The sequence below is a fragment of the Oppia nitens genome, unplaced genomic scaffold (genome assembly GCF_028296485.1).
Source record: "Oppia nitens isolate AA-2021 unplaced genomic scaffold, nextdenovo-longstitch-racon4-pilon3 scaffold18_pilon_pilon_pilon, whole genome shotgun sequence".
Taxonomy (NCBI): domain Eukaryota; kingdom Metazoa; phylum Arthropoda; class Arachnida; order Sarcoptiformes; family Oppiidae; genus Oppia; species Oppia nitens.
Window position 1 is genome coordinate 1,078,320 of NW_026533197.1, and position 22,497 is coordinate 1,100,816.

General features: G+C 20.8%; 1 protein-coding gene across 1 annotated transcript; it reads left to right on the plus strand.

Annotated features, from left to right (window-relative positions):
* Positions 1-468: 468 nt before the first annotated feature.
* On the plus strand, positions 469-22,335 carry LOC128965822 (potassium voltage-gated channel subfamily H member 7-like). The gene is made up of 21 exons (XM_054312598.1): positions 469-510; positions 5,587-6,103; positions 16,298-16,568; positions 17,637-17,750; positions 17,963-18,012; positions 18,076-18,189; positions 18,263-18,391; positions 18,484-18,509; positions 18,691-18,718; positions 18,792-18,852; positions 18,951-19,041; positions 19,287-19,348; positions 19,414-19,613; positions 19,698-19,785; positions 20,069-20,106; positions 20,180-20,306; positions 20,367-20,663; positions 20,726-20,995; positions 21,047-21,091; positions 21,163-21,439; positions 21,577-22,335. The coding sequence occupies exons 2-21, from the start codon at positions 5,651-5,653 to the stop codon at positions 22,310-22,312; spliced, it is 3,477 nt and encodes a 1,158-aa protein (XP_054168573.1). The 5' UTR covers positions 469-510; positions 5,587-5,650; the 3' UTR covers positions 22,313-22,335.
* The last annotated feature ends 162 nt before the right edge of the window (positions 22,336-22,497 follow it).

Here is a 22,497-nt window from a genome sequence, read left to right on the forward strand (position 1 = left end):
ACAGACTAAACTAAAAGCGAGTAAGAAATTATTATATCGTTTATTATAATTGTTTGAATTTTATTGGTAATTGTAATTAAGTTATAAAATCAATATCTGAATAAATTGTAACATTGCAACAATCATTTTTCAAATATATATTTTCATAAATTATAGCATTTCATTAATACATTTATTATATGTTTATTGAGTTTGCGTTTTATTCAGATTTACTACACATAAGCTCTGATATAGTAATATAAAAAATAATTACTTTCTTAGAAAATTTAAATACCGTATAAACTTTATAAGAAATGTATTAATATAATTGAAAACTAAATATTACTTAAATTATATTATTATATAATAGTATCAATGGTTGACGTATCTAAAGATTGTGAACTCAAATCACTTAAATGTGATTTAAAGGGAAACCACAGAGTTTTAAGAGTACATCAAAAACCTAATACTAAACTTATATTAAAGGAAATATCAAAACCTCATCACAACGTTGGAGAGAAAGTGGCTCAGGTATGCTATTATTATTATTACCATTACTATAGTACTGTATACTGTATTTAATACTATTACTCATAATAATAGCAATAATATAGATTTATTTTTACGTGATCTGCAATTTGTATGAATTTATATCATTTTTACATTCTATGAGACCATCAAAGTCTAAATTTTTAAAAATAGTAAATGTGTTTGTAATCTAATTTACTTAAAATATAATACAGTGTTAGTGTTTGGTCTAATAAAATAAAGATTATTTATTAATTATCATAGAAATTGTATTTGAAAATAATATTTTAAAATACACCAAAAAATACAATTTAAATTTTATTATTTATTATAGTAATAAATTAATTAGTATTTTAAAATAAAGATTTCAATGCCTTTATGTGACCTTTCCGGGGGCCCAATGCTACTAATCAATGCTCGTATATATCGATATCAGTGTCTCGGAAGCATTTACACGATCTTCAGGTAACTTATCCGTGTAAACAAAATTATGCGACACTTTATTACGCTTACGCTTACACTTACTGTTCAAATAATGCGAATAATAAATAGATATAAAATAAATAGACTTATTATACGTTAGGCATATTAAACCAGATCAAGGGTACGGCTAGAAAAGTCAATTGTCTGGATTGTTGAATATAATGCATGGGTTTAGACTCTAAGTAACTTAGTTAAGTAACATTGTTAAAGTATGAGAGTTAATCCCTTAAATAAACAAAAGTATTAATACAAACAAATACAAATCTTATAACAAATAAGTGAACTAATTTTTCTATAGAGCCATTAGTTATAAAAATCATATTATACATCACATTTATTATTGAATATTTTAATAAGTGATAGATAATAGATTAAATATTGTTGACAGGAATCAATGGATTTGTTAGACACAACAATTATATATTTTTAGTACTACTAGAGTATTAAAATTTAATGTAAACTTAGTTATTTTATAAGTGTATATTTTATAATAATATTTTTTTATATAACTTTTCCTATTTCTACCATGTACATAATACATAAGTACAGTATAATACTCTATATTATAGCTTATAATAATAATTAAACATCTGTAAAAACTATTTACTATTAACATTATACTACACATATACACATATTAATTATAAAAGCTTATAAAATACTTTAATCAGATATTAATATAAAAAGATAATTAAACATAAAACAGTACAATTGAAGTAAGGTAAATTATTATAATTAATAAATATGATAGATTGAATAAATACTGTATAGTAAATTTGTCTTTAAACATATAAACCATTTAGTATGTATTTCATCACAATATTATTATATAATAAATTGATGCAATTTCTATTAAAAAATAATATAGAGAAATAAACTATTCTTGTTTTTATTATATTATTTGTTACTTTATTTAAATCAATTTAAAGAATAAAAATTATCTATTAGTACTTATTAACTTATCAATCATATTTTAAATAATATATTAGTTTAATAAGTTAGTAGTGTAAAATAAATAGTTTGTTTTTCAACAATTATTATACAATACAGTCGCACCCAATTTGAAATTTACTTTCAAATAATTTGATAGAAAGGGGTTTGGGTGGGGTTAGGGTTACCTGTAGACCAAATGTTTAGTAGTCATTTGATTTTTTTTGCCAAAAACGCCATTTAGACTTAAATAATATATTTTTATTATTTTTAAATATAAAATATTCTGCATTATAAATAGTTATTTTAAATAATAATAGATTTTAATATAATAAAACGACAATGATAACAAATGATATATACTAAGTTATAATTTAATTTATAATTAATAAACTAAATTTTATAACAAAAAAAAGCTAAATTATAGTGCAGAATATTTCTACTTGTACATTTTTAGTGGTAAATTATTTTATTTATTTATTTAATTAATTGAAAACATTTTAATATATTTTATTTATCTCATTATCTTCTCTATTAACTCCTCAATTGATATTATAATTTATTATATTTTATTTTAATAACAAAAATTGCATATACAAATATATTGATAATAAAATAACATTATATAACATTAGAGTGCAGTAAAACTATTAGTTATTTATAGCAAAGTTATAAAGAATGCAATTGTTTTGAGATATAATAAATGAGCAAAAAATAATATATTTACATATATTATATATACATAATATTAAATATGTAATTAAATTGTATGTAATAATGTAAAAATCAAAACAAAATATAATATCATTGCAATAATAGTATATAAAGAACTCTAAATAACATTCATTTTATGTTTTTTTGCAAACAATATATTTTAGTGAATAAACTTATTATTCTGGTATTGCTTTAATTAAACTAAAAATTCAAAATAATAAGTATTTTAATTATTAAAAAATTATAATATAAATTATTTTTAATGATTATTAATGCATTATATATTAAATACTATACTGTTTGCTTTGAAACGTTTACTATTAAAATAGTTATCTTGACTTTAAAATAATTAAATTTGTTATTGAAATGAGATTGTTCAATTGAAATATATATATATATATATATATATTGAGGATTCTATAATTTAAATACATTAATTTAAAATTAAATGGTTAAACACTGTTTAATATTAAATATTAAACTGGATTTAAAAGTGATAGCCAATAGATAGACTCATAAATAACACCCATTTAATCGCTTTTTTATAAATATATAAATAACAATATAATATAAAATACATAATATGTCCCCAAATAGCGTTATTACTATTACTACTCTCATTATTACAATCGCCAACTTTTATAAACTTAATTAATATATGTAAACAATTTTGGTTACAATATGTATCTAATAAACATTGTCTACAATGTATTGTCGATAATATGTTAACATATTTTTAATATTGTTATAATCAGTAGTAGTATTAGTGTTACTCACAATCAGTATTATACGACATTCTGTAAGTTAAACATTAATAAACTTAAATTTAATTTTAACAACACTTAATTATTTTATTATTCATTTTATAACTTTTCTATTTTTGAAGAAAATTTTTTTAAATAAAATTTTAATAAAGAAATGATTATATAATATCAAAATTTTGAAAAATATTGTGGAAATGTATTGTGTTATTTATAACACATATCAAAATATTTCTAAAATTTTTAAAATTATATACATTGAAAAATATCTTGAATAATTTTAAGTTAAATTGAATTAATTTAAAATAAAATTATTGCAAACATTTGTTTTATTATGTTTAGAGGATAACAACGTATTCGGAAAAATTGAAAAAATTAAATCCAATTCTATTCAAAATAACATTATTTTAATCACATTTAAAGGTTTATATTGATATAAAATATAGTGTAACGGGAAGTGATATATTGCACAAAATGTAAATTTATATAACTTTTGAATAATACATATTAGAAAATTGTTTTCAGATAAATATTGATAATATATTTTTAATGTATTGATATTGAGTTTACAAAAGTTTTATTAACTATTATAAAATAGTATAAACAAATGTATATAAATCAATCCAAAAAAATTGTAAACTCAATGCCAATACATTAAAAATTGACATTAAATGTATTTTTATGAAATTTTTCTTTGAAAATAATTTTCTAATGAATATAATCAGCATTCATATTAAGAATCTTTGTTTTATCTATATTTATCTGAAAATAATTTTATAAAATTTTATTCAAAAGTGATATCAATTTAAAATAAATTTACATTTGCTTATAAAATTTCCATTCAAACCTATAATGGGGACATTCCTACTCCTAATGGGCTTTTTTAGATTAAAGGTTTAACATAAAAAATAATTTACAAAAGTGTAATGCAATGGTTTACTTATTAACGTATTATCAACTAAATAACACATGAAATACTCAATGTTTATTTGCAAATAAAGATTATAACTTTATTTTAAAAACAAAGATTTAAAAATAGTGGTATTTTGAATTATTTTGAATAATAAGTTTTGATTTTTTAATGATATTTTAATGATTAAGTTATTGTTTCAGTATTAGAATTTTAATAATATTTTAATAATTTATTATAAATGACTGAAATATTAAATACTGTTAATCTTAACCAATCATTATTATTAATAATATACAAACACTGAACTTAACGGACTGTTTTTATTATTGTTTTATATAGTATTTAATAAGTATAATAATAAGATTTAATATTTTTTGCGAAAAAATTATTTAAAGATAATATTAAATAATTGCATAAATTTATGTTTTTTTCTAATAAACTAGATATAGATTACAATTTCTTATAAATTATCAAGGTAAACGATACCATTAAGCACTTTAAAACTTTAAAAAACCTAAAGCATGTATAATGCAAATAAAAATTTTATAATAAAGTCCAAGATTTGGTCAAAACATATTTAAGTTTATGCACTGTATTTTGTTGTATGTTTTTCTATAATTTTTTAAAAACTGCGTTAGATTTTTTAGTGTATATCCTGTAAATTGTCAACTGTATTTTTTTTGTTGGTTTATTGTATTTAAATAATTTTAGTATTTCATAGTATTTTAATTCATACATGATTTACATAATTATAATTTTGTTTGATATACAATAAATTGTTTTAATGTAGACTTTTATTTATTTACAGAAAGATATGAAAAATATAAATAATTAGTTTTTAAGCAAACATTTGATTTGATTTAAATTGAGTAAAAATGAATGTTTTACCGTAAAATTCATGTCTAGTTATGAGCGCCTGCTCTGAAACAATATATGGCCCGTTATGTGAATCAATAGCTGTGAGCATTGCCTCCTTTGACGCACAGCTTTTAGTCTCAAGTTTTTCATATGAATTATAGACATATTATAGACATTATAGATATCAAGATTTATGTGAAGTTATTTTAACTATAAGTCATATTTCTGTGATTTAAGTGAACTTTTTTTCATAACATATACATTGCCTTTATTTATATTAATACTAATGAATATGCAATTACTTGCCTAATAAAAGCCAAAATGTAATAATTATATATTATTATAATTTTTGGTGATTTTTAATATATAATGAATTTGTCTAACTTTACACTAAATTAATAAAAAAAATATTATGTAAAGACATTGCCTTCAAGTTAAAGTTGCCTTTAATTTGAATTACAAGATTTTATAAGAAATATAAGAAATGTCACCACAAATCTCGAATTTACACGAAGAGTACCAAAGATGTATTGGTAATAACAGAAGTGATGAAATTGCAATCAGTATCCGAGTTCCGTACCAACAGCACAATCAAAGACATCTTCTCAAGAGTTCACCTCATATGAGGCAGAACTCGACGCCTCAGATGAGACGTCAACAGGCCTTTGATGTGCCGACCACTCAAACACCACTGACCCGTACAGCTATGTCCACCGTTTGGCTCTCACCTAACAATTCATTTGAGTCAAACACTACAACATCTCATTCAATGCAAAAGTTAAGACAACAGCAGTGGACTAAACAACAGTCTAGTGTTAACTCTTCCAACCATTCAAACGGTGATATCCGTAGTCATCCAACAAATAATAGGTCCCGAAAAAGCTCTATATTTGAACTCAAAGAAAATGCCAGAAGAAAATTCAGTTTAATTCCTCAAGTGAGTCAACTTTACATACCTGTCCTCTCATACATTCATTAAACAAATACAAATAGTCATAAGAGTTATGCAAGTTTTATACCGTATATCTAATTAATCATATAATAAATTTCAAATAAATTATTTATTTATTGTAAGTCTTATTCTTATATTTTTATATGCATTTATATATTATACTTTGTAATTGCATTTTAAGTAACATTTAGACTTTTATAGTAATTCTAAGTAAGAAAATTATATTTTTTATTAAAATTTTAAAAATCAAAAGCAATTTTAATTAATTTTTTGAATGCTATTTAATATTACATTAATTATTTCTTAATCTGTTTGAGATAAAATTATTGAGAAAAATTTTAAATTAAATAAAAATAAATATTATTTAGTAAACTTAATATTTTTTACTTAGAAATTATAGTAAGTGTAATAAATTCTTATTGTTAAAAATGTCTAGAAATGATATTTTTATGTCATATGAATTGATATTTTAAGTGGAAGTTATACCCTATTGTTTTGCAATAAATAATAAATTTTAATATGAATTAAAATAAGAAAAGATTTGATCTCAAGATTTAATAAAGAGTTTGATATGAATACACACCTGCTTTTGACATACCTTTTCTCTTAATGTTTATATAATCCTATTGTTTCTATAGAAACGTTCCCTTTATTTAATGCCAAAGGTTTAAACAATAAATTTAAAATTGAAGTATTTATCACCTATTTTGTTGATTTATATACAGTATATATAAATATATATAAAAATTATTTGTTTTGTTTAATTACTTTATTTTATATATAAAAATATCAATCAATTTTTTCTACTAAAATTTATATTATTGAATATTTAATTAATACATAATACCGGTTAATATATATTAATGAATGAATATGAACAGTACGAATATATTAATACTACTGTATTTTATTATAATAAATACCATATATATCACTAAAACTATTTGATAACAATAAATTGTATTAATTTTTGAGATTACCTATTATTTCATCATTAAAATAATTAAAAAATAATTTGTATAAATAGACATACTTACTATTAGTATTATGATATCTGTAAAAATAAATAAATACTGTAATACTTATTTTGCACAAAAAGTTATTAATTTAACTTTTTACTTAAAATGTAATTTTTTAATTTTTGTTGTCAATTTGATAAACTTTTCGACACTAATCAGTATTTAATATATAATATATAAACTTACTATAACTTAAAAAATTGGTTGTAATTGATCCCAAGGACAGGCGTTTTTCTTCAGTCAAATTATCAAATTATAAGTAAATTTGATTTATTTGAATAACTTTTATAATTTATGTCAAATTAATTTGTTTTAAGTTAAATTAAAATCGGAGAACTTTTGCAAAGTATATAAAAACTTTTTTGTTTGTCAATAACAACTAATTACAAAATGTTATACATTTGCAAAAATATAAATAATTCTTTAAATGAGAGAAATATTAACTTTTTGAACAACAAATAAATTTTTTTAGTGATTATGGCTTTTAAATTAATTAGTTTTATAATTTTTTTACTTATTTTATAGTATAAATATAAATTTATTAAATATTTGAATTTTTAGATTATTAATTTTTATAAATATAGAATTTTGAAAACTATATACTAATACTAATAATTATATACGGTTAGAAATGGGCAAATAAAAAGTTTCTAGAAAATTTCTCATGAATAAATTTCTATAGAAATTTAACTTTTTTGTTATACTATGGGATCCCCATATCTATCTATAAATATATTAAAGAGACAATACTGTAAATTAAAATGTAATAAACTATTATATAAATGGGATACCTATATAAATAATTATAATTATTTAATAATTATCAGTTTTGTAAAATTTTATTCATATTTTTATTAATTAATAATTAAAAAACTAATAATAATATTTAATTATTACTTGTAAAAAATGTTACAAGATAATAAATATTAAGAGAACAAAATTAACCATGGAGATCCCATAGATAGAAATTTCTTTTAGAAACTTTCTAGAAATTTCTTTTAGAAACTTTCTATAAAATTCTTTTAGAAACTTTCTAGAAATTTCTTTTAGAAACTTTCTAGAAATTTCTTTTAGAAACTTTCTAGAAATTTCTCTTTTTTGCCAACACTATATACGGTATATATATTAATGGTTAATTAGTTAGCCAATTAATTAGTCAATTTTTTATTTGTTGATTTGAAAACAATGAATTAAATTTCAGTATTTAAAACTAAATACAATGTGTATTAATATTAATTTATGTAAAACCTGATAATTTTATAGAAATGTTTCGTTATTTATTCATTAAACCAATTTGTTTTGAATATTTAAAAAATTATTTTTTATTTAAGAGTTTTTTGTTAACAAACAATTTACTATTTAATAAAAATGAATTTAGCAATATACATTTTATTATTTACAAATGTTCAATTATTAACAGGTTATTAAAGTATAATTAATTACTGTTAGAATGCAAAAGTATTTTCGTTTTTTGGTATTCTTAAAAGTAACTAAGTTTTTCTGTGACTTATTGCTATATTTAAAAAATAATTTTTTGCCTATTATAAACTTTGATATCTAGTCTTAAAATGTATAATTAAATATTTGTTATATATGTTCAAATGTATCAGTAATAATGCCTGACATCACATGACATCACAGTAACTATTATAAAGTGTCAGTAAAATACTGTATAATTAAATATTTATTATTATTTCGAATATTTGAATTGTTTTTATCTTTTTATTAATGTAATCGATGTAATATCCTATAAATGGTATTTTAATTATAATTATTATAAATACATTTATAAAAAAATTATATGTAAATAATATTCAAAAGATTCGGTTTATGTCTATCATAGAGACCCAACGTTTTTACTTTGTATTACTATTGTTATGTATTAATAAATTCATATATGATTCAAAAAACATTTAAATATTTATATTTCTGTTGTTTATATTTTGTTAATTAAATCATGCATTTGTCGTGTATTACTGTATACCATATTAGACATTATATTGTTTTTCAAAAAATTCAATCACATTCTTATTATTGATTTACAATTTCTTTGTGTATAAACATAATTCTGTACATTATATTAAAAGATTTGAATTATTTAAAAAATCATATGAATGTAATTCATGTCTAAAATCTGATTCATTTAATTATATTGTTTCGTTTCAAACACACTGTACTGTATTATACCTGTTATGATTATATAACTATTGAATATATTAAATAATTTTAAGTAAAAACCTATTTTATTTGTAAAACAATTTGAAATTACAAAATGCTAGTAAATTAGTTTATAATATCAATACTGTACTCAATAACTACAAAATGATCAATAAATCTAATTATTATATTAATAAATTTATATACAGTATATTTAGCTAATGAATATTATTTGTTTAAATATAATTAATTTATGAGAAGCTATATAATTTGTTTAATAAATAGATATATAATTTATATTTAAATAATTGAAAAAAATATTGAAATAGATTACACAAGTAATATAAGAATATGTCATTTTTTATTTTATGTATTGAATGCCAAAATACTTTAAGATCTGTGATATATAAGTAAACTAAACTTATTTTAAGACTTTATATATCTTATATACTTTAGTACATTAATATACTGTAAACTTTATATAGATTATTAATATTTAACAATTGTAATACTGTATCATAAGTAAACTATTCAAATAAAAATCAAGCAAAATATTTAATGTAGATAAAATATTTGCAATGTGTTTATAAAATATAATAAGAAATTTTTTAAATTAGTGTAACAAATATTTCTGTGTAATTTATATTGAATAACAGATTATTAAATTTTTATTATGTTTTTATTTAGTCATTAGTATTGAATAACAAATAAAGTTTTTATCTCTCCTGCAATTTGAGAATTTTTCCTGAAATTTTCAACTCTACATAACTTACTTAAAATACTTATTTTGATTGTCGTTCAAACATTTTTAACAAATATTTTAAGTCAAAATTTGAATAAACAAATTTTATCAAAAATATTATAAATGACAAATAAAATTTAACTATTATATTTTATTTAATAATTTTTTTGAGTATTTTTTCACAATACATAATATTATAGATGTGTGCTATAAAAATATTTTTATTGGATTTTTTGTTAATATAATTATAAACTATCAAATATTTTTTAAAAATTGCATCATAATCTTAATGTAAAAATAGTAATAAAATTTACAAAACATACTCAATCATTGAATGTTTTTATTAGATTTACTTAAAAAATTAAAATCACGTATAATATAAATATTTTCTAAATAAAATCCTTATTATATAAAATATTGTACAAAGAGATATCTCTGTCTAAAATATCATTTTTTATTAATATATTTTATTATACATTAATAATTTTTTTTAATTAATTTATTACATAAACATTTTTAATTAATTCATTTTTAATAAAAGTAAAACAATTTTTGTAAAAATATGTATTTTTAATTTTAAAACAAATAGTTATTATTTGTATAAATCTGGGGTTTTTAATACTTAAAGCGTTTAAAGAATACAGTAATAAACTAAATATTGTTAAACATTTACATATTGTTTATATTGATAAAAAAACTCAATGAATAAATTCACGGCTAATAAATTGCCAAATATTTTCATTTGTTTAATTTAAAAATATTTCTTAAATATCAATTAATAAATGTATTTTTGAAAGTCAATTATTAATATACTGTACATTAATATATACTGTATATGCAATTGTGTGAAACTGTGTGTAATACATAAATTTATATAATATTACATATATTTTGTATACAGTATGTGTGCAATGCATCCATTGATGAATCAAGTTTTTGGTTATACACCTGTATTACTGTTACAATACATTGTAAGCTATGACATGTCTGCATAAAACGTCAATTATACATGTATTATATACTTTTACCGTATGATAATGTTATTTTTCATATTTTTATCATTTTCATATGGACTAAAATGCAAGAATATACGGTATTGTATACAGTGTATAGTAATTTATGTAAAATACTATATTTTTACTGTGGGGAGCGCTATAGGGATACAAACCTTTCTCCGATTATAATATAATAATTTTATTTATTAGAAATATTTAAAATCAAAAGTATTTATTTTTATTTATTTACTTACAGTCTTTTAACATAAATAACTAATACTATTAATAGATAGTCTATGTATTTATATAATAAAAGGTAAATACAATATATCTTTAAAGCATTTTGTAAATTTAATTATAATTTATTATGGCATTTATATAAATTAGTTAAAACAATTTATTTTAAATAATTTTTTGCAATCTTACCAAATAAGGATAAATAGTTTTAACATTTGTAAAAATATAAGATTTGATTATTAAAATATTAGTTAATATTACTGACATTTCAATGCGTGAACATCATTGGAAAAGTCAATCAAAATCAGTAAATATAACAAACAAATAGCTATTCATAATTGCATATAACTATTGTATTGGAAATGTCAATTTGAAAAGTTTTTATTGATTTTTTTTCAAAACAAAATGTTTAATATTATTATTAGTAGTAATGTATTATTAAAGCAATTGTTTATATTGATTATATTTCATTGATTAATATGTAGTCGATTATATTTAATCAAATTTTCTTTACATTAAATATTGTATAAATTGTATCGTTATTTAAATCATATACTTTTATGACTCAAATATCATTGCAAAAGATTATTGATATTTGTTTACTATTGTATTTTTATTGTAAAACTACTTTTATATTACTTATTTTTCCAATGATTTTTATAATAACAATTTATTAATATACACAACATTAGTCAATAATATGATATATTTAGTTTCGCTAATATTAGTTAATAATGTAACTGAAGTTTATCTAATATTAAGTTACAACTATTAATTTATTAAAATTGATATATTTTTTTATTAATTTAACTTTACTATTTTTAGATAATTTTAGATTTATAAATATGAAAAAATGATAAAATATTATTTAGAATTTTTACATAATTAATTCTTGTCATTATTATATAACATTTTACTGTATTGACGTCATCCAGATAAGGCGTCCAAATAAGTTGGGGAGGGGTTAATGGAATTTGGACATGCATGTAATTAATATTTCGAAAATTGTGTATACATATTATTAAAAATAAAAAAATAAACAATACTTTTAATTTAGTTAATAATATATATATATTAAATTTAAAAATTAAATATTTTGTTTCCAAACTACTGGCCATTAATATAATATACTAAATACTGTATTATACTTCGATTGCGCTATTTTTTTAGACCTTAGGCGGAAAATCTCATCAGTAGATACCGCCGAACATAGATTTTAGTACTGTATTTGTTAGGAAATTTTTTACAGTTACAGTAAAACAAATTATATTATTTTAATTAAAATCTAGTGGTTTCATAATTTTTATTTCTATCTAATAATAATAATAATAAAAAGTAAATTATCAAATATGATACAACAATATAAGTTATCAATTAATAACTTAATTTAAATAAATTCATATATTTTGCTAAAATTACAGTCAAGTTTATTAGCAGTTTTTTATTTGCTTTGTCAGCAAATTTTATGTTAAAATTATAATTACATAATTTAAAAATAAGATTATATTATTATATAAAAGTATTAATACTTTTTTTTGTAATTTATATTAATCAGATATTAGTATAGGATATATCAAATTGTTGATAATATTATTGTAACCAATTTTTATATACCATACTTTTATATTGTTTACTAAACGTGTATATTATATAAATAAAAGAAATCTTGATTAAACGTATGAGAAAATATATACAAAATAAAACAATGATATTATAATATAAATAAAAGTCATTAGTGTTGAAATAAATGCTTATTTGTTATGTCATGCAATCACTGGACGTGACATCAAATATGAAACCTTTTTTCTATTGATTGCGTGTTTATATAAATATAATATAACGTCCAGTCATTCATTATCTTATGGCAAACACTGAGAGTTATGAAAATATTACACATCTCTTATAAAATAATATAACTTTTATTAATATAATTTGACTATAAGTTACTAATGTTATATTTACAGTAATACTAAAGACAAATTTATAAATATAAAACCAGTTGAGAATGCTAGAAAGCATTTCCACACGAATTCCTAATCATAATTAAAAATTAAATTCACTATGATAAAATAAAATCAACTTTAGTTATGTAGGTTATCAAACGATTTAGTATGACAAAATAAACAACTACAGTCATTTGGAGTATCAAATGATTCAGTATTACAAAATAAACTACTATTTTCCTAAAAAATAAACTTAAAAACGAAAAAAATCAAAAAATATTCAAAAAATATTCAAAAAAATCAAAAAAAATTCAAAAAAATCAAAAAATATTCAAAATTTTTTTAATTAATTTTTGGACACCATTTTCTTCAATTTCCTAAAAAATAAACTTAAATAAGAAAAAAAGCAAAAAAAAAATTCAAAAAAAAAATTTGTAGCTGATAGTGGATTCGAACCTATGTCCTCGTGGGACAGACAGACCGACAGACAGACAGACCGACAGACAGACAGACCGACAGACAGACAGACTTATAGAATGCATATACGTATTCCTTTCAGGAATTCGTGAATATATTTATTTATATTTGGTTTAATTAATTATATTTACTATAATTTCTAATTATTGAAATACATTATTTTAATGTAAATTTTTAAATCAAAACAAAATGTTTGATATATTAGACAATTTATAAAATGAATAACGAAGCCAACTATAAATAGACAATTCTATATGCAATTGATAAACACTTATACATTAATTAATATTTAAATTAGATGTTATGACAATTTAATTATTTGTTTATAATTAATGTATTAAACATTTTTGGCAATGCTTTTAATATACGTCAATATTATATAATATGTTACTTTGAATTAATTTATATGTAATGTTATATACTGTATATATCTGTATATATATACTGTATATATCTGTATATATATACTGTATATATCTGTATATATATATACTGTATATATCTGTATATATATACTGTATATATCTGTATATATATACTGTATATATCTGTATATATATATACTGTATATATCTGTATATATATACTGTATATATCTGTAAATATATATATATACTGTATATATCTGTATATATATACTGTATATATCTGTAAATTATATATATACTGTATATATCTGTATATATATACTGTATATATCTGTAAATTATATATATACTGTATATATCTGTATATATATACTGTATATATCTGTATATATATATATATACTGTATATATATCTGTATATATCTGTATATATATACTGTATATATCTGTATATATATACTGTATATATCTGTATATATATATACTGTATATATCTGTATATATATACTGTATATATCTGTATATATATACTGTATATATCTGTATATATATACTGTATATATCTGTATATATATACTGTATATATTAAATTTATAATTATATTTGTTCTAATAAATATAGCTTTTATAGTGTTTAATATTAACTCATAAAAGATTTAAATCATAAACATTAATAATGTGTGGATATGTTGTCTATAATAAGGTGTGTATTTAGGGTAATGGTTTCACTTTAGGGTTCACTTCATTTTTAGTAGATTTGAAAATCACAGATTTTATCAAACTTTTGTCATATACTGTATATTATGAATATATAATGTAAAGGATGTGACCAAACGGTACTTATATTTAGTAACTTATTATCTAAAACAAAGATATTTATATTTAAAAAATAGGATTTTGTCTATTGAATTGATATATTAATTTTATTATCTTAATTTTTGGTAACTTGTATTAATATAATTATATTGCTAATTATTAAATATTATTTTTAATATTTTATTAATATTTAAAGTTAACAAAATTATTACATTTTATAATATATTTATTTTATTTAAAAAATTATTTTTAAGATTCGAAAATAATTAAATTATAAATATTATTTTTTTTTAAATTTAAGTTTAATTTAGAATAACAATAATTTATATTAATTGTTCCCAATTGTGTATTAATTAATACTAATAAGTAATGTATTGATTAATACCTATTTATATTGTATCAAATAGATGTTATAATAGTTGCTAAAAAGCCATATAGTTATTTAAATAGTTATGTATTAAAAAAATATTTACAAATAATTACATTAATTTTGATTATATTGAATAATAAAATAATATTTGATTTTTTCTCATACGTTCTTTACTTAAAATATTTCTAAATTTAGAAAAACTTCCCAATAGTTGTATATTAGTTACCAAAATAAATCAAATAGCTATTGAAATATTTATTTATTTTTTAATATTTGCAAATAATATGTGATTCACTTATTTTCAGTATATTTACAAGAATGATGTACAGTATTATAAATATACTAATTATTTCTATTGTTCACAAAAAATATAAATTAAAAACATTTTACAGTTTTTATATAATTTTTATTATTAATATTTTGTATTTTTACATATATTTGTGCAATATTTTACAGTTTAATGCTTATATTTTTCAAAATTATTAGAAATCAAAAGTTATTTATAAGTTATTATAGTTGCTAACTCACCAAATAGTTATTTATAGTTATAATGAAATTTTCGGGAATAGCGTCCACTGGTTAGTTCGGTTGACATATTATGTATCAGATATAAGCGTTAAACTCAGAAAATAGTTTTTTAGTTGCAAATCAAGACACTTTAATAATAAATTTAAAAAATATATATTTATTTTTCAGAGTAAGTTTCTAAAAATATTTTTAGGGAAATTTATTAGAAATTTCTATTTGTTGACTAATTATTATAATAAACTTTTTTTTAAAGTTAAAAAAATTAATAATTAAAAATTATTTTGATATTACTATTGTATATACTGTATAATAGAGTATATTAAGAATTATTGTCTATTGTATCTAATAGTCTTGTTTTTATAATAATTGAAAAATATCTTCACATAAAAATATGTTATAAGATTAACATAGAGATTATAGTTTATGATTTATAAACTATTAATTAATATTAACAATAATAGGATCTCAGATTATTAATATTATTTTTGAAAATGTTTTTATTACTATTAAATGTTTATTACTGTTTAGGTACTATCATTGGGTGCCGATATATTACCAGATTATAAGTTTGAATCGGGAGACGCATCACCAACTATTGGCCATCATTTGAACGGTCAAAATGTGTTATCTCAGCAAAAGTGGACAATTTTACATTACTCTCCCTTTAAGGCCATATGGGACTGGGTCATTTTAYTACTTGTCATATATACAGCTATATTTACTCCATATTCAGCCGCATTTCTCTTAAATAATAAGACTGTTGTTACTGATAACAGAATCATTAATAATCAAAATTCAGGTCAGTTTATACTATTATTGTTTATCAAATTTAATGCAATATATTGACTCTTAAATTCTTAGAAATTTTTTATATAATCCAACACAAAAAAAATTAGAATAATTAAATGAAATTTATTGCAAACTATTAATATATACTAAAATAACAAAATGGAAATAAATGACACAATAATTATGGAGATTAGAAACACCTATATATTGCTAAATAAATGAGTTTTAAATGACTCTACATTTACATCAACTAAAAGTAGTTATTAAACATAAAATACAAAAAAAATCATTTGGATATATAATTAAAGAGATATTTATTGAAATCACCGGATATTTAGGCAATTTTAAATTTTTTAAATAATCAGAAAAAATATTTTTGATATATAATGTATAATTTATAGCAAACTGATTTAAAGTTTGTTAATATAAGTTTTACAATCAATATAGGTGTGTCCTAAATGGGCATTGCCCTATATATTGTCAGATTAGTTGATAACTCAAAATTAGACGATTTTAATGGTTATATTTATTATAATATAAAATCATTTTGTTAAATAATAATTTTATTTATACTCTCACTACTGATTCATTTGATCTAATATTTAGTTTTTTGTTTATTTTGAATTACAAGAGTTTTTATTTTAATATTTTTGTTATTAAATACATATATTGAAAATACGGTATTTTTAATTATATCAATTATAAATATACAGTTTTATTAATTATATCAATTATAAATATATATGTATACAGTATATTGATATGATTCTAATAATAATATCACTTATAATTGCAAAAATTAATTATACATTTATATTTATTTAAAATTGTTTATATAGTATCAATATTAATAATATACAATATATTATTATATTTAATTACATAATTTATTGTTATTATTTTATGTAACATAAACAATCTTAAAATAATAATAAATTTTAAATATATAAAAATATAAAACAAAAATTATATATATATTTATGTAATAATTTATTTTTGAAAGAATGTTTGGCAATTTTAAATAAAAAAAATGATAATAAATTTTAAATATTTATAAATATTTTAATAATTATAACAGTTAAGGACCAAAACAATAGTAATAAAGAGGAAACCTTTTGGGTTAAGGAGGATAAGCAATACGGCGACGACCCTCTTATGGTTGTCGACCTCCTCGTCGATGTAATGTTTATTGGTTCGCATACTTTCACTTAATATCGTTTTACAATATTTTTGATTTTCTTTATTTATATTACTTTATTTTGTTTATTTGTCTTTTAATAAATTATTACTATTTAAAAGAATAAACTATAATATAATATATAAGTTAATTTTAAAAATTATTTTATTTACTAACCTATTAACAACTGAAATATAAAAATTAAAATTGACTAAAAATTTTTTTAGTTGACATTCTCATCAATTTTAGGACAACTTTTGTTAATAAAAATGATGAGGTAATCAAATGAAAAATTAAATTGAATTATAATAATTGTATTGAAATTGTATTGTATATATAGATTGTGTCACATCCAGGAAAGATAGCATTGAATTATCTGAAGGGATGGTTCCTCATAGATGTTGTCGCTGCCATTCCCTTTGATCTTTTGCTCTTTGGTTCTCAAAACGATGAGGTAATTCATTAATTATAAAAGATGTCAAACAAACACTTAGTAAAATATCAAACAATTAAAAAATATATTATAGACCACAACATTGATAGGTTTGCTCAAAACGGCGCGTTTATTGCGTTTGGTTCGTGTGGCCCGAAAAATAGATAGATATTCTGAATACGGGGCAGCGGTTCTCATATTACTTGTCGCTGCTTTTGCATTGGTATCACATTATTTATAATTTAATTATTTAATAGTTATTATTTGTATTAATTATTACTAATTATATATCTAATTAATGTTTGATTCTTTTAGGTAGCGCATTGGTTAGCTTGCATTTGGTATGTATTATAAAACATTTTATTTATATTAATTTAATTAAATGAAATTAATTAGATTGGTATACTAAGTTTTGAGTTATTTTTATATATTTTATTATTTTTTAAGTAAAATTAATTAGTGATTTTGATAATTAATTAATTGATTGTTATTCAATTTAAAATCAAACTTTTTATTTTATAGGTATGCAATAGGAAATGCTGAGAGACCGGTATATTTGATTATATAATTATAATTTTGATTATTACAATATTACAATTTACCGTTTTTTATGTTAAACTTAGGTATTAGATTCAAAGATAGGTTGGTTGGATCACTTAGCAAACTCAACATATCAATACTACAGTATGTTTATATAAATTGTTTTTTAAAAATTCATAAAACAACCATTAATTAATTTTTTATTTAAATAATAAATTTGTTGTGTATTAATATATCAATAGATTCAGATGGTTCTGGAGGACCAACAATAAAATCTCGATACATAACAGCCTTATATTTTACATTTTCGTCGCTCACTTCTGTAGGATTTGGGTAACAATAAATTGATATAATAAGTAAACAATTAATGAATGCATTTTTCATATTTTTATAAAAGAAATCAATTTTTAATTATTGTATTTATTTTAAAAATACTAAATTTGAATTGAATTTGTAAATTTTCAAAATTATTACTCTTTCATATAATAAAAAGTATAATAATTGCATATTAATTCACTATTTATTAGTAATTTATTTTTAAAAATAAAACTTTTCACTAAATTATTGATTATGTTTAGAAATGTGTCGCCGACGACAAACACTGAAAAGATATTTTGTATATTAGTTATGTTAACCGGATGTGAGTTTACAAACATTTAAATATTTATGTAAATAATTTTATTTATTGAAGTCATTTATCAAAAGCTTTAATGTATGCATCAATATTTGGAAACGTGTCGGCAATAATCCAAAGACTATATTCAGGGACAGCAAGATATCACACACAACTACTACGGGTTCGGGAATTCATACGTTTTCATCAAATCCCGGATCCTTTAAGACAACGACTTGAAGAATACTTTCAACACGCGTGGGCTTACAGTAATGGCATTGACATGAATATGGTTATCATTTTTATTTATATATTAATAACTTATATATATATATACTTATATTATATACTTATTAAATGTCGTTTTTTACATTAGGTGTTAAAAGGATTTCCTGAATGTCTTCAGGCAGACATCTGTTTGCATTTGAATAGAAATCTATTGGAAAATTGTTCGGCTTTTAAAGGTTTTTAAATTTTTATTTATAACATAATATATTAAATTTTAATAATTCAGATGGTTTTATGATTATAACAATTGTTTCAGTGATAATACTGTGTAAATATAAGATTTGTTGGTTGTCTTAATATTAAATTTATAGTATAGTATATAATTGCACATAAATTTATTGAGACAATTGTTGTGAAGTGTATGTTAAACATGTAATTATATAATGTATTTAGTGCTCTCATAACAACATAGACTTCAATCATAAAACTAATAAATATTATAAATTTTGTATATAACAGACGCATCTCAGGGATGTTTAAGAGCTCTATCAATGAAAGTTAGTTAAAATATTTATAAACATTTATATTGAAGTCTTTTTTAAATAAACATCAAAATTAAATAATTGATAGTTTAAAACAACTCACGCGCCTCCGGGGGATACTCTCGTTCATAAAGGAGATGTTTTGGTCTCTTTATATTTCATAGCTCGGGGAACAATTGAAATATTAAATGGAGATAATGTGGTAGCAATTTTAGGTATATTTTGCATTATTAATAGAAAACAGTTTATCAATAAAAACTGGTAAATATTTATAGGAAAAGATGATATATTTGGTGAAAACCCATTAGAGAACCCGACAATCGGTAAATCAATGGCCAATGTTAGGGCACTGACATATTGTGATCTCCATAAGATAACGCGATCCGATTTACTTCATGTACTGGAAATGTATCCCGAATTCATTGCTTCATTTAATGGTAATTTAGTTTTGACATTCAATTTAAGAGATGAGAACCAACAGGGATTGCCAGACATCTCAATCAAGAAGCCATCGAAACGCAAATTTCAGGACTGCTTCTCATCGCCGCCTAATGAAGAACTTTCTGAAGAAGGTTTGTCTCATAATAACAAATATAAGCATTTGTTACTAATATTTATTTTAATTATAATTTAGTTTCGGCACAAACTGATGACAATAGATTAGGTCAGTCATCATTTGTGACTCCACTGGTGTTTAATTCATTTGACGGCGACGATGATGATGACGATTGCGCCCAACTTTACTACAAAAATATTAAAGAAAATAATTGTAAGCGAAGATATTCAGGAACTGGTATTCTTGAGTTTTCACCACAAAAAGCAGGACTCGATGTGACGCCCGCTAACTATGACTTCTTGACTAAACCAGTCAGAGCCAGAAGCGAGACATTAAATTCATTGTCAGGTATTGTTTAAAAAAGATATCAATTAATTTTAATATATTATTTAATTTAAGGAGTGGTCGATCAATTAAAAAGAAGTTTTACTGATTTAACATTTGGTATTTGCTTTTTAATTTTGAATTATAACTCATAATAAAATCAAATAACTATATGTGTGGTCAATGTTCAGGTGCTTTGTCAACGATATCATCGAAACAAAACAAAATCAGTTCATCACATGAAAGACTTCGTCGAAACCGAAATCCTTTGAAACATCAATATTGCAGTCAAATCAACGATCCGTTGGAAACAATGGATACGAGTATTTCGGAAACAGTTCTTCAAAATACTGTCTATAAAATGGAGTCAATTAATGAATTGGTCAGAGAGTCTGCAAATACAGATAATAACTCCAATGATATAAATAATGATAATTCAATCGATAAGAAGATCGATAACTTATCAAAGTATGTCTTTATATACATATATATATATATATATATAATGCAACTAAAATAGTAAATTATTATAAGAATACTGTATATATAATGTAATAATAATTATAATTAGTTAAAATATAATTGCAATTATTTAATCGTTTCAGACGTATTGATATATTTGAAGAGAGATTAAATCATTGTCTAAATGAAGTAATGGATTGTATGAAAGTCATAACAATTCAAAGTCAAATGAGTGCTAAACGTGCGGATCAAATGACATCAAAGAGTTGTTGCGACGAATATTTGTGTTTATGCTGTGATAATAACTCAAAGTCAGACAAAGACAAATGCAATCAAAACTTTGTCTCTCCTTTGAGTCGAACCCAAAGTCTTCAGTCGACAACATTTCCGATACCTATTAATAGAACTCTTTTAAGAAATACCAAAAGCCTTATGGAAACCATGTATGAAGTGTCCGGTCCTAACATTATCATTGATACTAATGTCGACACATTTGATAATTCAGTTGATTTTGATAATACATTAGAATATGTGTCAAGTCTTGAAAACACACTTGATGTCGACCAAGACATTGATCCATCGCAAGTGATTTGCAGCAATCAGTCAGAACCGGTACAACCATTACAACAGCCACTACAACCCCAACTAAATCGTGCTCTTAGTCTTCAAAATTGTTTGACTCTTACTAAAGTAAACATATGTAGCGATACTTACGAGTCGTGTTCATCGGCACCACTTCACGACATCAATCCTTATATCGATTCAAATACATTACAAACTACACACAAATCGTTTCCTAATCTCAAGCAAAGTAATACAAATAAAGATAAACAGCGATCCTCTCAAAGTGATAACAATATTGTTTGGATGCAATCATAAACCAAAACTCATTCACTCAAATAACCACTAAATAGATTATAACTATTGCTATTATTCTCCATAATATTTATTTTAAAATTATTTATTTATACTTATTTATATTTATTTCTTCATTTAAATAACCATTTATGCAAAGTTCATAATACGACTAATTTAAACAAACACTTCAGATAACTATAAATATA